Here is a 14380-nt window from a genome sequence, read left to right on the forward strand (position 1 = left end):
CTCCGCTCGCGTTGGAATGTTTTCATGCCATTGTCCCAAATACCAGAAGGGAAAAAAAAGAAGAAAAAAAACCCTTTCGGCAGTGTCCACCCTTGTCTTTCCACCAACTGCCTGGAGGATGTGCCCATGGTTACCCTGTCCTGTTTTTTTTTTTTCGGCAGACTTTGCCGTACCAGTAATGCAGTTGACAAGTATTGAAGCATCCAGAGTGGAACAAGTCAATCAGCTCTCCCAAAACAAAGAGCTGGTCGATACCTGCACCTGGTAGCCTGATCGGTGGTGTCTGTCCATCTCTTTTACACGAAACAAAACCAAATGCAAACTCGACCGTTCGAGCCACCCAAGCCAAGCCACGCGAGTAATAAAAAGGCTTATTACTTCACGCATACTGGTAATACTACGAGTCCAGTACAGACAGTAAGTACAAGATTGCTCGGCTAGTTGCTAGGCACACTACTGGTACTAAAAAGTAGACAAGTAGGCTAGAAAGCCAGGGATCGACTTTCTCCCCACACAGGGGTTGGATCTACCCATGACGCCAGGTCAGCAGGGGGGCCCATTTGCTCACCCGTCCTGAGTACTGATAGATTCACCATGACGCCCTCATTCTACAATAGTCCCTTTTTTTCCTTCCGTGTTCTACGTACAAAGGGAGTCTGGAATTTCAACCGCGTCTATCAGTCTGTAGTCGCCGCCGTTATACATGTGTGAAAGCACTTGATCGTACTGGCTACGTATGTACGGAGAGTCGACTTACAGCCGAGTGCCGCCGCCGACCCCTTTCAACCCAACACCCATTGTCGCGAGGCCTGGCTGTTGCGACGACACACAAAGGTGCCGCCGACCTCTGCCACCGCTTCATCACGCGTCACATCCAATATCTGTCTACCCTTGCCGGGTCTTTCTCTCTCCATTCTGCCCTTCAGCCTCAGTCTGCCGACGCGCCAACACGACCGCCCAGTCAGCTCAAAGCAAACCCTCTTCGTTCCCCCAGTTCTTGTCCAAAAAATTAAAAAAAAAATTAAAAAAAACCCATTCTGCCCTGCGCTTGCTTCTCCTGCAAGCCGCGTCCAAGCATTCCCTCTACGTCACGGGGGGAGAGACTAGACGTTTCAAGAAACAAATACAAGGGCAAACATTTTCCTCCAGTACTCAGTGCTCCGTACTCCGTACACGGACTTGATGGACAACATCCACTCTTTCATCTGGCCGCCTCGCCTCGCCTCGACTCGCCTCGCTGCGAATTTTGGCCTTGAAGCCTCGCACCCCCCCACACAGCCTGTTCGTCTACTAACAGGGTCCTGAAACGCGAGCCCCCCCTCCCCCCCCCGGGCGCCGCCTCTTTTTTTATTATCTTATTATTTTTATTCTTCTTCTTCTTTCAACTTTTTCTTCTTGTCCCCCCCTCCTCCTCCATCAATCGAAGCGGTCAAGCTATCCGTACCGAGTACCCAGTTGGCTAGCAATGCAAAAAAGGCAGGGTTGGTCCATGTCGATCATGGCAAGCCGCTACGAAGCTGGCCCCGCCTTGGGACCCGACTGTTGGTACCTGGCGGAGATGAGCGAACATTGCCCTGTATCCGTTGGCGTACGGATACTTGGTAAGTAATAACTGAGGTCGTGAATGCTTATCTGGCTACGCCCATTCATGAGTATTAATAACGACCCCGGTATATTACATCATATGCGCCGAGTAGTAAAGTAGTAAAGTAGTAACGAGGCAAGGAGAGCCTGGAGACTGTGAGACAAGCGCATGCGCAGCTACTCAGTACTACCAGTAATACCAGCAATCCCCTCGTCGCCATCCGTACTCAGTACTACCAGTTATACAGACGGCTGATTATTCCGTGCATGGCACTCGGCTTCGTGTACGCCACCCGTCACGGTGCAGCAGCATGTCCCGCCACACCGCAATATACATTATAGTGCCGAGTATGCATGTCACCCTACTGAGGGATGTGTCGTTACCTGATGTAGAACAAGAGTGCGCAAGTAAGTTAGACGCGCACGAGTTTGTGTGGCGTGCCATCCGTCATCTGAACAGCTGCCCTGTTGAATGCGATTTATATGAAGGAAACAATCGCACCGCCATACCTGTGACGCCTCGCTCTCAATGCTGTTGTTGTTCCTGCCCACTCTTTGGTTCTGCCATCCGAGCGTCCGCGCCGCGCGCCCGCACACGCGCGACTGCAGAGTTGACTGCACGCAACTCACACCTGCCGTCGTCCGATGGACTTGTCTCAGGCCAGCCCATTGTTTCGCAATGCCCGCGCTCAGACCCGGCACGAATAATCGACCGGTTGAAGGGGAGCGGCGTCGACTGTCAAGACGAGAGAAGGAGAGAGAAAGGAAGAGAGAGAGAGAATTTGTGGCGCTGCAACAATGCGCACTCTGCGCAGTGGCTTGAATTTTATTCTCTTTTCTCTTCTTCGTCTTGGCTACACTCGGCTTTTCAGATAACAGCCCGGTCTCTCAATCCCCCCCTTTTCCCTTTCGGCCGCATTCATTGGTCCTCGTCGCCGGCAATGACTTGCCCCTCCATGTCTTTGCTCTTGATGAGCCGAGACACTGGCCAGTCAGTCTTGATTGTCACTGTCAACCTCGGAAAGCCGAGCCACCCAAAAGTAGTCAACTTTTCGAAGCCGACTGGTGAATGCCTCGGGGTTGCAGAGCCATACCCCCTCTGCGTGCAAAAACTACATGATGCAACAATTTGCGCGTAATGCTACTTGTGCCACATGGCCGAGGAAGACGACAAAGAAATCTCGATTGCTGACAATTGATTCTAGTGTATCATCCTTAAATCTCGGGTATTCCGCCTGACTTGCGCGTGTGTGTGTGCGCTTCTAAATGAGAGTCTATATCAAGAGACGTGCTATAGTCATGTGCGCTCCGCTACCAAAATCAGTACTTACATCTCAGCCGTCTGTGTAGTGCTAGTAAAGGGGGGGCAGGCATACCGCGTTACTGAACCCCCATCTCCAACACCGTAAGCGCGGCATCGTGTTACATGGAGTCTTCCATCTGCCGGCTTCGTGTGCGTGTCCAGTTGTCCTTGTCTTCCTTGCCGCCTTTGCTCTCCAGACCCATGCCGCGCTCGACCCATTCCTTGCTCTCCATGTGGCTGAGTCGGCTGAGCGCGCGCGCAAAAGCAAACGCCTCCTCCTCGCCAGAGAACAGGTTGGAAGACTTGAGCTTCGCGACGCTGCTGTCCGCGTCCGTCAGCATCTCATCCACGACCGACTCGACATCCTCCTCGGCCGCCGTGGCGGCGGCGGCGGCGGCGGCGCCCGAGGCCGCCCCCTTGCCGGATGACGACGGCGGCGTCGAGGTGCTGCTGTTGGACGCGAGCAGGTTCTCGGCAATCTCGTCCCTCGACACGAACAGCTCGCCCAAGGGCTTCTCCGTGGTGAGGACCAGCTTGGCGTTGCCCTCGTACACGGCGTCGATGAAGGTGATGAACCGTCGGGCGAGGTCGCGCTCGCGAATCGTCATGCCCGGGACGTCGGTCACGATGAAGGCGTCGTAGCACCGCACCAGCTCGAGATAGTCGGCCGCCGATTTGGGCTGCCGGATCAGCTCGTCAAAGGTGAACCAGGCGCATCGGCCGCTGACGCGCGGCACGTAAATCTCTCGGCCCCAGACTTTCTGCGTCTCCGGGTGCGGCGCAAAGTGCTCCGTATCGCCGAGGAAGCGGAACCACTTGTCCGCGTGCGAATCGGCGTGCTTGTCCAACGGGGTATGGTACACGCCCGAGGGTGGTCGGGGGATCTTGCGGTAGTCGGTCGGCGAGTCTAGATTGATGACGTGTAGCCGTGTCTTGAGTAGTTTGATCGCTGGGATAAAGGATTCCCTCTGAATGCCATTTTTGTACAGCTCATCGGGCTGTCTGTTGGAGGTCGTGACCATCACAACGCCGTGCGACATGAGAGCTTCCAGCAATCTACTCGCCGGTCAGTAAAGCAAATGCAAAGATCAAGCAATAGTGTGGCAATACCTTCTCAAAATCATGGCGTCGGCGACATCTGTGCATTGAAATTCGTCAAAGCACAAGACGTTGCCCTGTTCTGCAATATCTGCGGCTACGAAAGGGACCGCGTCAATGTCAATGCCATGCTCCGTCTTCATCTTGTGCAGCCGTTTGTGTACATCTTGCATGAAATTGTGAAAATGAATTCTCGTTTTGCTCTTCACCGAAGGAGGCAGCGTGTCGTGAAACAAGTTCATCAGCATCGTCTTGCCGCTGCCGACGTCACCAAACAGGTAGAGGCCGCGGGGCAGGTTGTCCGGTATCTGCCCAATGGCGGCCTCCCCCTTCTTCCCGCCGCCTCCGAATAGCGACGACAGGACAGACCTCTTGGGTTTTAGCGATTCGAGGCTTGGGTGCACGACCGGCGGCGCGTGGTAGTCGCGCAACTCACTGTAGAGGTGCTGCAAGCTCTCGATGATTCCTGGGTAGTTGCTGGCGTTAGCAAATATGGCTGCTGCTCGATCGCCGCGCTACCTTCTCTCACAGCTGCGTGTCTCCATTACCTCGCTGGTGCTCATCGTTGCGCAGTTCACCTGCCTCGACGCGACGATCGTACTCGGCCAACGGCCCGCCACCATCGGCTTCGCCGCCAGCCGCTGTCGCAAGAGACCGAAGCTGCAGAAATGCGCCGCCGCCCTGCCGCTCCAAGCTCGTGGCCGGACTTTTCCACTGATTCTTTCTCGAGATTCGTCTCGGCAGCAGCGTCGAAGAGGGTGAGGGCCCCTCGAGTGCGGCCTGGATGGAGCGCCGAGGTTGTTTTCCGCGGGCACTGCGGGCGCAGTTGGCCGAGGCCTGCAGCCGCCGCAACGGCGCCGCAGCGGCCGTACTACCCCGCATGTTTCGAGGCTGATAGTTTTTGTATGAGTCTGCGCTGTGTGTTTTACTCGAGTCGGCGCATGGCTGTCGCAGAAGGCAGTCGCAAACTGTCGAGATCGCCCGGCAGTCGGCTTATTTTCGTGTGTGGAGTTGGAAGAAGCCGGTCCGCAGTTCAAGAGCCCGGGCGGTGGAACAGAGTCACGTCATGGCCTCTGACAGCCTTCTGAAACACCAGCTGCATACTTTTTTTTTTTTCACAAGGCAGAGGTACAAGATGATGACAACTGCGTTCTACAATTCGAGAGTGTCTGACAGAAAACAATGGAACTTTTTTTTTTTTTAATTTGGCACGGCCTTTGCCGCTGGGATACCCGTATAATGGTACTTGTCCATGATCTCTTTCAGCTCGTCCAACGGGAGTGCTTCAATGCGATGTCCTCTATTACCAGTCATTGTCTCGGCCATGCAAAGCGCATTGTAAATAGCTTCCTCGGTAGCATCCGCCGTCGCCTCGAACAGCGCATTGATGGTCTGGTCGTCGGCTGTCTCGATGCTGTGCGAGCCGAGCTTGAAAGGATCGACTCGGCGCACGTTGGAATTGACAGTCTGCACCGGTATCTCGTTGGCCGTGGAGAAGGCCATGAATATATCGCCGGACGGGTTATGCCCGTATCCCCCCACCCGTGCAAGGCCAACGGTAGCGCGCTTCGCGAGGCGCTGAAGCTGGGTTGGGTGCAGCGGCGCGTCCGTCGCGATGATGATGATGATGGAGCCATCCTTGGTTTCCTTGGACTCGTCGGCTTCGTTTCTGGGCACTGTCGTTTTGGCTTCGGCAGCCTTTTGCGCCGCTCTATCTGCAATGATGCGCCCTACAGGGACGCCCGAGATACGGAGATGGTGCTGGCGGCCGTAGTTGGCCTGCACCAAAGCTGCGACTGTATAAGTTTTGCCCTCCGCTGCCGCGGGGACAACGCGACTGCTGGTACCGGTGCCGCCTTTGAATCCTTGGCAAATCATCCCAGTGCCGCCACCCGTGTTTCCCTCTTTCACCGGATCACTACTTGCGCTTTCCAGGCCCATGACGATGTGCTCAGGCGTCACGGCGAAGACGCTCAAGTCGTTGAGATAGCCATCAAACGTCTCGCCAACGACGGGAAGGAGAAACCAGCCCACCTCACCGTCGTCTCCCACGTAGTTTTTGAGTGCATGTTGGTAGATTCCGGTATATGCCTTACCCACCGCGAAGCTGTTGGTGAGAATAATGGGCGAATGTAGGAGGCCGGTTTCCTCGATCCAATGCGTGCCCGTCATCTCTCCAGAGCCATTGAAACGGAATATGCCTGCGTGGCAAGCCTTGGTGAACCATTCACTGCGTGGAACAATGGTAGTGACTCCCGTATTCACGTTTCCGTCCTCCGAGTGGATGGATTGTGTGTGAACGCGGACGCCAGGTACGTCTGTCAGTCCGTTCTTGGGCCCTGGGGTCCATGAGCCCAAAAAAACGGATGGTACGATGTCGCGAAGCCGCGCTCGCGGGCTTGTCGAGTTGAACGCTGACATGATGAACGGTCTGGTATGAAATTCGCCTGGTCGTCAAATTCTTGCAGTCCCAACAGGCTCTTTTATAACTCGCAGTTTGTTGCCAGGGTACGCTGACCGAAAGCCTCAACTGACACTCCTCCCTTCCCCGCGTCGTGGCTAGCGCCGTGCCTACTCTTCAGTTGGATGAGTCACCCCGACAAAGTACTATTGCACATTACGTCTTCCCAGGTAAGAACTGATGCTTGCCTTGGTAGAGCCATTCGATTTCTTGTCTCGAAAGTGGAGAGATGGCTATCCCCCCTCTGACATGATGGTCACGATTGGATGCCGCACTGTTATGGGCACGAACAGCAAGGGCGAATGTGGACGGATATTATCATTTGCGCCGAGGCGCGCAGAATTAAAGAGACAATAGAGCAATCACTATTCCAAGAATGAACAATAGTCGAGCAGGCAAACTGTTTTTGCCATAGAACGCCGTATAACCTCAAAGCACGTACAGGGCAGCACCGAAGACGCTACCAAGGGCCAACGTCGAGATCTGCAGCGTACCGGCCGAGTTCTTCTTGTCGTCTTTGCCCCCCTTCTTGTCGTCCTTGCCGTCCTTGTCACTACTGTCGCCAGAACTATCCTTGTCGGCCAATTCGCCTCCAAAAGTAGCATTACCAGGAGTGACTCCTTTGGAGAGCTTGCTGGCCCGGCTCTTGTAGTCCTCCAAGGTCTTGTTTCCGCCAGGGTTGACGATGCCCACCATACCAGAAGCGCACTCATTGCCCTGTGAAGAATAGAATACGACCGTCTCGGTGGTATTGACTTGGACGCGGAAAACTTTGCCCTAAAATGCAGTGGCGCGTTAATACCAAAGTAACCTGCAGCATGAAGTAGGTGAACTGACGCTGGAGCCATCGACAAGCCCGGAGAAGAAGCCAGATCCTATCTGGAGCGGAGAGCATGGGTACGTGTAGTCACCGGCGACGACGCTATGCTTGCCATCTTCGAAATGGAACTCGAGAATGTCACCCTTGTCAGCGGTAGACGAATCGGGGTCGAAGCGGTTGTCGCTTTTGGCGGTGATCTTGACAGTCTTGGCGCAGGCGACCGCCAGGAGGGTAGCAGCAGCGAAAACAGATTTGAAGGAGGGCATTTTGAAACGCTGGGCGGAAAAGGATAATTACCAGACGAATTCAACGGTGGTTGATGAGGGAAGAAAAATCAAGGGGCTTGAGAGCACAATAGCTTTTGTACAAAGGCAGAAAAGGAGAGAGCTGTCAAGTCTGCCTCGTCCCGTACCGGTAGGAGAGTGTGACAGAAACACGGCTCGCTCCCGACAGCCCTCTTTGTGCTTATTCTCACTCGTGCATGCTATTGGCAGACAACATCAGCCTTGTTCGGCTGTGTTAAGGATGGGACATTATGACGTCTGAAAACGAGCTGATCCGCGACAAGGGCAAAGTCACCAAGATACTCAGTAACCGCTTCCCCTGGACGCCACAGGGGGTCGATTCACCCCGATACTCGCAACTGGCAGCATACTAAGTAGAGAGTAATCTAGATGCCCCGTCATAGGTTATTGGGTAATTTGCTAGCTGTTGTTCTGTCTCGGTATTTTTCTTTTGCGAATCGCCTTGGCGCGCATTCGTGCCCGACCAAGGCGGTCGGGCAGAGCCTATGCGTTGTCAAGGTGGGCATCAGAGTACCTGCTAACTACTGAATCAGTTGTCCTTGCTTGTCAAAAATACATCAAGGACGCAGGGGATGCAGAGGTTACGCACCTTATTGAATCCCATTGAGAAATTTCGGCGAAAAAGTTTGTGCTAGAAATTGGACACCGTATTTCGGTGCGAGTGCACAGCGGGAAAAGACATGTACGATAAGTTTTACTTGTCGGACGGCATTGTTCATCTATCGAATGCGACGACGGCTTTCTTTTGTATACCCGTCATTCTACAAGATTCCCAATCCTCCATCCCGCTGACCGTTGAGGGAAGCACCACAGGGTAGGACACTTGATCTGGTGGATCGCGATACTGCCAATTAATCGTATCCGGGAGGAAGGTTCGGTACATGGATGATGCAGCATGGTACCTGAATAGAATAAAATAGTTGCCGAAATATAGTCCGTACCAGCCGCTATGAATGAAGCGTGGCAGTTTCATCATCCCCCCATGTAATTGCACATGCATTGTATAGTTCATTTCGGATAAGGACGCGAGAGACTAGGGAGATCTCCATATACCAGCACATATTTAATCAACCACGCACACTCCATCCCATGCGCCCAACGAGAAATTGAACGCTGCCAAGATCCCGACGGTCAGCTGGGGGTGTCAAGCAAATTGATTCTTAGCGCGACAGCCGACGGCAAGGCCGGCTGCCGCTTTTGACAGTTGACCATGAGTCGAGATGAGGCGACTCTAAGTTTTTCCATGCGCAATTGTGGCGACAAGAGAAGAGACAAGGATCTTGGCAGTGGCCAAGCCTGCAAGTTATGCGCCGTGCAACTCCGGAAAGTCACGACTAGTGGAAGATGGGAAAAGACCAGACGGTCTTTAGCTAGTGGACGGCGAAAGTGCCTCGATTCGCGCAGAAACGGCGGTGCCGGAAACTTTAATGAGCTTTCTTGTTGTTGTTGTTGTTTTTTTCTTCCTCTTTTCTTTTCATGACGTAGCGACCGGGGCAAATGCCATGCCAAGTGTCCTGCGAATTTTACTCGACCATTGCCTGGGTGAATGCCAATTCTGCGTTGCGGCGGCTTCGCCAAGAAGAGCAAAACTCTTTCAAGACTCGAGATAGCGCCGTCGTGCCATACATACATACATACATACATACGCCTTCTGGCTAGTTCCTGCGGCCAAGCTGAGATGGATACCTAACAAGAAATTGAACAGACGGACGGTTTGCGAACGGGGCAATAGCGAGCTTCAGGTTAATAATAGCAACGGAGACAATGGGCCCCTGCAATACTTCTCCAGCCAGCCCTTTCATCTTTGGGGCGAATGGAGTCGCCTGGCGAGCTAGGCCTGTATGAAATTCCGCAAGACCTGCAGCGGATGCCGCCGGAATGCCGCAATACGGGGGACCGTCTCTGCAATGCCTGCAGAGGAACCTGGGACTTATAGCCAGCCACTTACTGATATGACCAAGCCTCGTCCGGGTCCGTCCTGCGCTAACCTGGAATTGGCCGGTCCATGGCTTGCCAGTGGTGCTCAGTAAAACGGCGAGACCCTAAAATAGTAATGAACCGTTGTTACAGCGGGAGAGCGGCTGGCTAGTAGTCTTGTGGCGGAGGCACGGAGCGACGAGGCTTCCTGTCCTGGCGCGGCCGAGGCTTCAAGTATCGACGGCGAGATGAGCCCGTCTCTAATTAATATAGAGGCGCATCTCAAGTCCAAATGGAGCGGAAAGGCTGAGAGAAGCTGAACACCGTCATCAACGTCTCTACTTGATGAAGTCACCCTCACGTTGCGGAGACTTGCTCCAATTCAGCCACTTGACGAGATAGAGTTGCGCCACGCAAGAGCCCATGTTCGTATGGTCACTTGTAAGTTTTTGTCTCCAGACGCCGCCGTATCCATTATTTAATGATTTCATCATTAGTCAATTTCTCTGCTCAATCTCCGCCAATTACTCGTCAGGATTCGGGCTGCTATTGCCTAGCTTCGTCGCCAAGCAAGCATGCCTGCTTCGGGAGTCCAGTGCAAGCTCAGATCGGGCGAGCGATCGTGGTCAATGGTCTGCATAACCGTCGAGCGCAGAGCAGCGGCCTAGAATAGCGTCGGTGAAAATTTCTCGCAAGACCTGGGCCCCTATCCGTACTCAGTACTCGGACAGCGTGGCCACGTTTTTTCTCTCTCTCTGTCGCTCTCTCTGTCAGGAGTGTTCCCCCTGTGCCGAGACTAACCATGCGAGGGCGGAATGCACGATAACTTTCTCGTAATCGAAAACCCTCAACCTCTTCACCATGTGACAATTGAATCGCCAAGCGACTAGGGTACTGGCTGTTTTGGGTTACCATAGCACTCTCATGCTTCCTCCTTCCAATCTTACCAGCACCTTCGCAACGCCATGTGCCTGGTCGCTGTTCGAATCCAGGGCCAGGTTGGAAAGAACGATAGCCGTCGAAAGTAATGGATCCACGACAGGGCGGACTAGGGCTCCATCCTGGAAGGCACCGTTGAAACCCTAGGCAATGTAACAAGACGAGGCTGGCCGATCCGCACCTCCGCCAGGCCCTTTTGTATCATCAGGGCAACCAGTCCCAGTCAACCAGTCCCAGTCAACCAGTCAACCAGTTGCCAGTCAGTCTATGTGCTTGCTCCATCTACTGGTGCGTGGCTCCAGCCAGACCCAGCAGCTCGACTCCACCAGCCCACTTGCGATGTTGCCGGCTTGTGATGCCAACGTCTCGGCGTTGCAATCCCCTCTCCACCCACGCACCCAAGGATGGGCGATGGCCTAGGTTACAGTGCAGGGCCATGCACGGCTTTCGCGGACTCGATGCGGCCTACCGGCCCAGAATACTGTACGGCGCGGTCGAGATGAGATTTCATCACCGGCCAGTAAGAGCATGTGTGAAAGACGTCTGATCGGGACAGTAGTCTACATCCCCCGCCGTCCGCTTCCTTTCTTCCCCTCTGTGGCTGCAAGCCAACGCCCGCCTGTGCCACTGGCTGGACTGGATGAAATGCAGCTCATTTTCTTCCAGCCCAGCAGAGGGCCAGTAAAGACACAAAGAAGAGCCGAGGCGCGCGGCTGAAATGGCCCGCAGACCAAAGGAACCTGTCCCCTGACAAACTCGGATGATGCTTGCCCTTGCTCGAGGATCCCTGTGCTTGTGTCATGCTGCACCCGTTGTGATGCCCTCGCTTGCTTGAAATTGTCCGACCTGGTTCGTCGCAGCTGCAACTTGGCTGCGCGTCCTGTCAGACAAGACTCTTTTGGTTTTTTAAGGTTCCCTCTAAGCGTGAACCAGCGGGCCGCCGTTGCGCTTCCCGCACGCTAACTAGAGTTTGCAACTGTTTTCCGCTGCTCTTACTCCTGCTGAGTCGTGCCTCGGGTCATTGAGGCGAAAAAAAAGGTTGTTTTCGTCGCCAAGTCGCCACAGGGAGACTCTGGGCGTGATGCGCACAACCGGCAAACTGAATAGACATGTTACGACCTGCTGGATTGCCGACCCATGCTCGTCCTTTGGTCCGTCCACTTTGGGTCAAAAAAAGAGAAAAAGCTCTTCTTATCGGAAACTAGCCAACGTGCGAAGCCGTCCTCCGGAATGAAGGTAGCTCGGTATTGTGTGGTCCACCGCCCACCGGTCCGCAGTCCGGCAACCCGTAGCCCGTGACCAACAAACTCTGGTTCTTCGAGGCATTCTAATATAGCTTTGGCGCTCCGTCTTGTACTTACGGCGTGTGCGTGTGTCTGTCCTTGTTACACCCCTGCCGTTGGCAAGTGCGGTCAACTCAATTGACTTATACACCCCCAACAGCATCCACAGGACTTGGCTCCGCGCATGTCACCACGGCCCCGTGAGAAGCCTGGTCTGTCTCCCAAGGCTGCATGGCTTGGTTACAAGGCCCCTTTCCCTCGGTCTCCCCTCCCCGCCTGTCGTTGTTCGCGTACCACCATGGGACCATGCCCTTCCTTCCATTTGGGCTACTGCTTGGTACTGCCCAGCCACACAGGCCTCAAGATCTGATGTGGGCAAGTCATTGCGGCTCCTTCAACCATCACTCGAGCAAAGGGGAAGAAGAGCAAATGCATTTCATTTTATGGTTCCCCCACGGCCAAGTCCGCTTTTTTCTCCCAGCACACCACGTTGCTACCAAGCGTTGCTGCTACCAGCCGGCCCGCTATCCACACTCTTAGCTGTGCCAAATTTCCCCTCCTTACTCGCTGCTCAAATGCCTCCATGATTCAGGTGGATGTATATTTAGTGAATTTTCAAAAGTTTCCCGAGGCAAAGGCCTTGACTAGCTGCAATGTTTAGCGTCTTACTACTGAGATAACCGTCGTAAATTCTCCTATGACAGCAGCGGGGAGAACCCGGCAGACTAGGAATGCCTCCTCTATGCGGCAATGACTGCCCGTGGTGTGGCGCTTCTGCCCCAGTCGTGCGTCTCGGCGTATAGATATTATGTATAGGGGGTCTTTTGGCTCTGGCCAGGGAATGTCCTGCTCTCTCCTCTTACACTATATCCTCGTTAGCGGTTGTCACGGAGCCCAGAAAAGTCAACCCGAGCTGAGATTTCCCAGTGCCCCCACGTCATTAGCACACGACCGTTGGGAGGTTCTAAGAAGGCTTGGCTCTTTTGCGTTTGCTTTTATTTTATTGGTGCTCTCCTTCAATCATACAGGCCGTGACCGCCATCTGAAAGCGTGTTCCCATGCGTGTTCTCTAACACTGACCTTGACTCGAGCTCTCACCTCGGACAACCTTCTTTTTCTGGCGACCTCCGGCATTTCCTTTTATCCTAAAAACACGCCGTCTCTATGATTTTACAGCAATCTCCAGTCCTGATTTCCCTTTGTTTGCGTCCTGGACGAGTACAATTATAGCGCCAGTCTTGCGAGTTCTTCGATGGCGTGATAGTTGGCCAACCTAAAGACGACTTCTTTTTTACACCACCCGTTTCTCGTTTCAAACCTACCTTTCCTGGTCTGAACACTCTATTTTGCCTCACTGAGCATCTCTGCCCCTCAGAAAGTCAATTAGTGTATTGCATGAGATCCAGCGATCCTCCAGTCGCAACCCGCCACACACACAGCTCGACCTAAATGTCAACCCCAGCAGTAAGTCGGCACACACATTCCCGTCTACTTCCCAGATGGCTTCAGCCAGTTTTCGTTGTCAGCGTCGGAGGTGCGAAATGATTGACCAGGACCATAACGATAGCAAAAGGCCAACCTAGCTCGCATTCGGGACAACCAGCGGCGCTCCAGAGCGAGAAGGCGAGAATATCTGCAGGAACTAGAGCAACGCCTACGCTTATGCGAGTTACAGGGGATAGAGGCAACAACAGAAGTCCAGGTTGCAGCACGACGGGTCGCTGAAGAAAATAGACAGCTACGACAACTCCTCAACAAGCATGGGTTCAGCGACGAGTACATCAACCGCTTCTTGCAGGCTGGGATCGCGGGAGGTCCGGATATGAGCCACGGACAGGCTTTTACGACGGGTGAGCCTGGGATGGCTGCACACTCGCTACAGCAAGCAATGATGCCGCGACGACCGGCAAGCCTCGACTCCAATGCTCCATTTTCCGTCACCGGCCAAGTCATGTCGGACTCTTCCATTTCAAGCACACCTTCGGTCTCGACTTCAACGCCATGGGACACAATCCCCGCCGAATCTTCCTATGGCCACAATCCTGGGATGCATCTCCAAGCGGCTGCCATCGCAGGTCAACCATCTCAACAGCAGTACTCTACACCGGTATTCATGGGAAACCATCCTCGAGGACCCGAAGCCTACATGAATCAACCAGCGCAAATGAATACTCTCGCATCAACACCGGGAATGGGTCAGGCGCTGCAGCCTCAGAACAGGGACCAGATGCAGTATGACGGCTCTTTCAACACCTATCAGACAGCGCCTGATGGCAGCTACGGCGATGGATCTTCTGGTGGGTGGACAGGGTAGCAACGCTCTACGCCCAAAGACGGTGCAGCTCGCTGGAGGCGCAAAGATGCGCTGGAAGTCACGACACATGAGAATTCAGAAACTTGCCACTATGCGGGATCGTACAAAGCAAAACTTTGTCAGAACGTGGATCTCGGCAGAAGATTCAGTCACGCTCGGCACTAGCATCGGGGCCCTTGCTTTGACGTGGCAGAGGAATGCCTGCCTGGTGACAGCCAGCCTGGAGTCATTGACGCCTTGCAAAGGGCAAAAACCGAATGGTAAAGCTGCAGACACCGGTGGGTGGATTCATGCATACATGATTCATGGTGGTGAGGGTACCCATATCCACAACAGAGGCCGACTGAACATGGCTC

General features: G+C 54.0%; 4 protein-coding genes across 4 annotated transcripts; 1 reads left to right on the forward strand and 3 right to left on the reverse strand.

The window, feature by feature from the left end:
* Positions 1-3006: 3006 nt before the first annotated feature.
* Positions 3007-4867, reverse strand: V2A60_007427 (AFG1-like ATPase-domain-containing protein; the record flags this gene model as incomplete). The annotated part of the gene is made up of 3 exons (XM_083258711.1): positions 3007-3943; positions 3998-4462; positions 4515-4867. 3 exons carry the CDS (start codon positions 4865-4867, stop codon positions 3007-3009), a joined length of 1755 nt encoding a protein of 584 aa, XP_083114837.1.
* Positions 4868-5185: 318 nt separating this feature from the next.
* Positions 5186-6406, reverse strand: V2A60_007428 (peptidase family S58-domain-containing protein; the record flags this gene model as incomplete). Its single annotated transcript, XM_083258712.1, has 1 exon — positions 5186-6406. The coding sequence occupies one exon, from the start codon at positions 6404-6406 to the stop codon at positions 5186-5188; it is 1221 nt and encodes a 406-aa protein (XP_083114838.1).
* Positions 6407-6875: 469 nt separating this feature from the next.
* On the reverse strand, positions 6876-7532 carry V2A60_007429 (uncharacterized protein; the record flags this gene model as incomplete). The annotated part of the gene is made up of 2 exons (XM_083258713.1): positions 6876-7223; positions 7284-7532. The coding sequence occupies 2 exons, from the start codon at positions 7530-7532 to the stop codon at positions 6876-6878; spliced, it is 597 nt and encodes a 198-aa protein (XP_083114839.1).
* Positions 7533-13159: 5627 nt separating this feature from the next.
* V2A60_007430 (uncharacterized protein) lies at positions 13160-14024 on the forward strand (the record flags this gene model as incomplete). Its single annotated transcript, XM_083258714.1, has 2 exons — positions 13160-13174; positions 13278-14024. 2 exons carry the CDS (start codon positions 13160-13162, stop codon positions 14022-14024), a joined length of 762 nt encoding a protein of 253 aa, XP_083114840.1.
* Positions 14025-14380: the final 356 nt, after the last annotated feature.

Source organism: Cordyceps javanica, chromosome 5, assembly GCF_051103115.1.
Source record: "Cordyceps javanica chromosome 5, complete sequence".
In the NCBI taxonomy this organism is placed as follows: domain Eukaryota; kingdom Fungi; phylum Ascomycota; class Sordariomycetes; order Hypocreales; family Cordycipitaceae; genus Cordyceps; species Cordyceps javanica.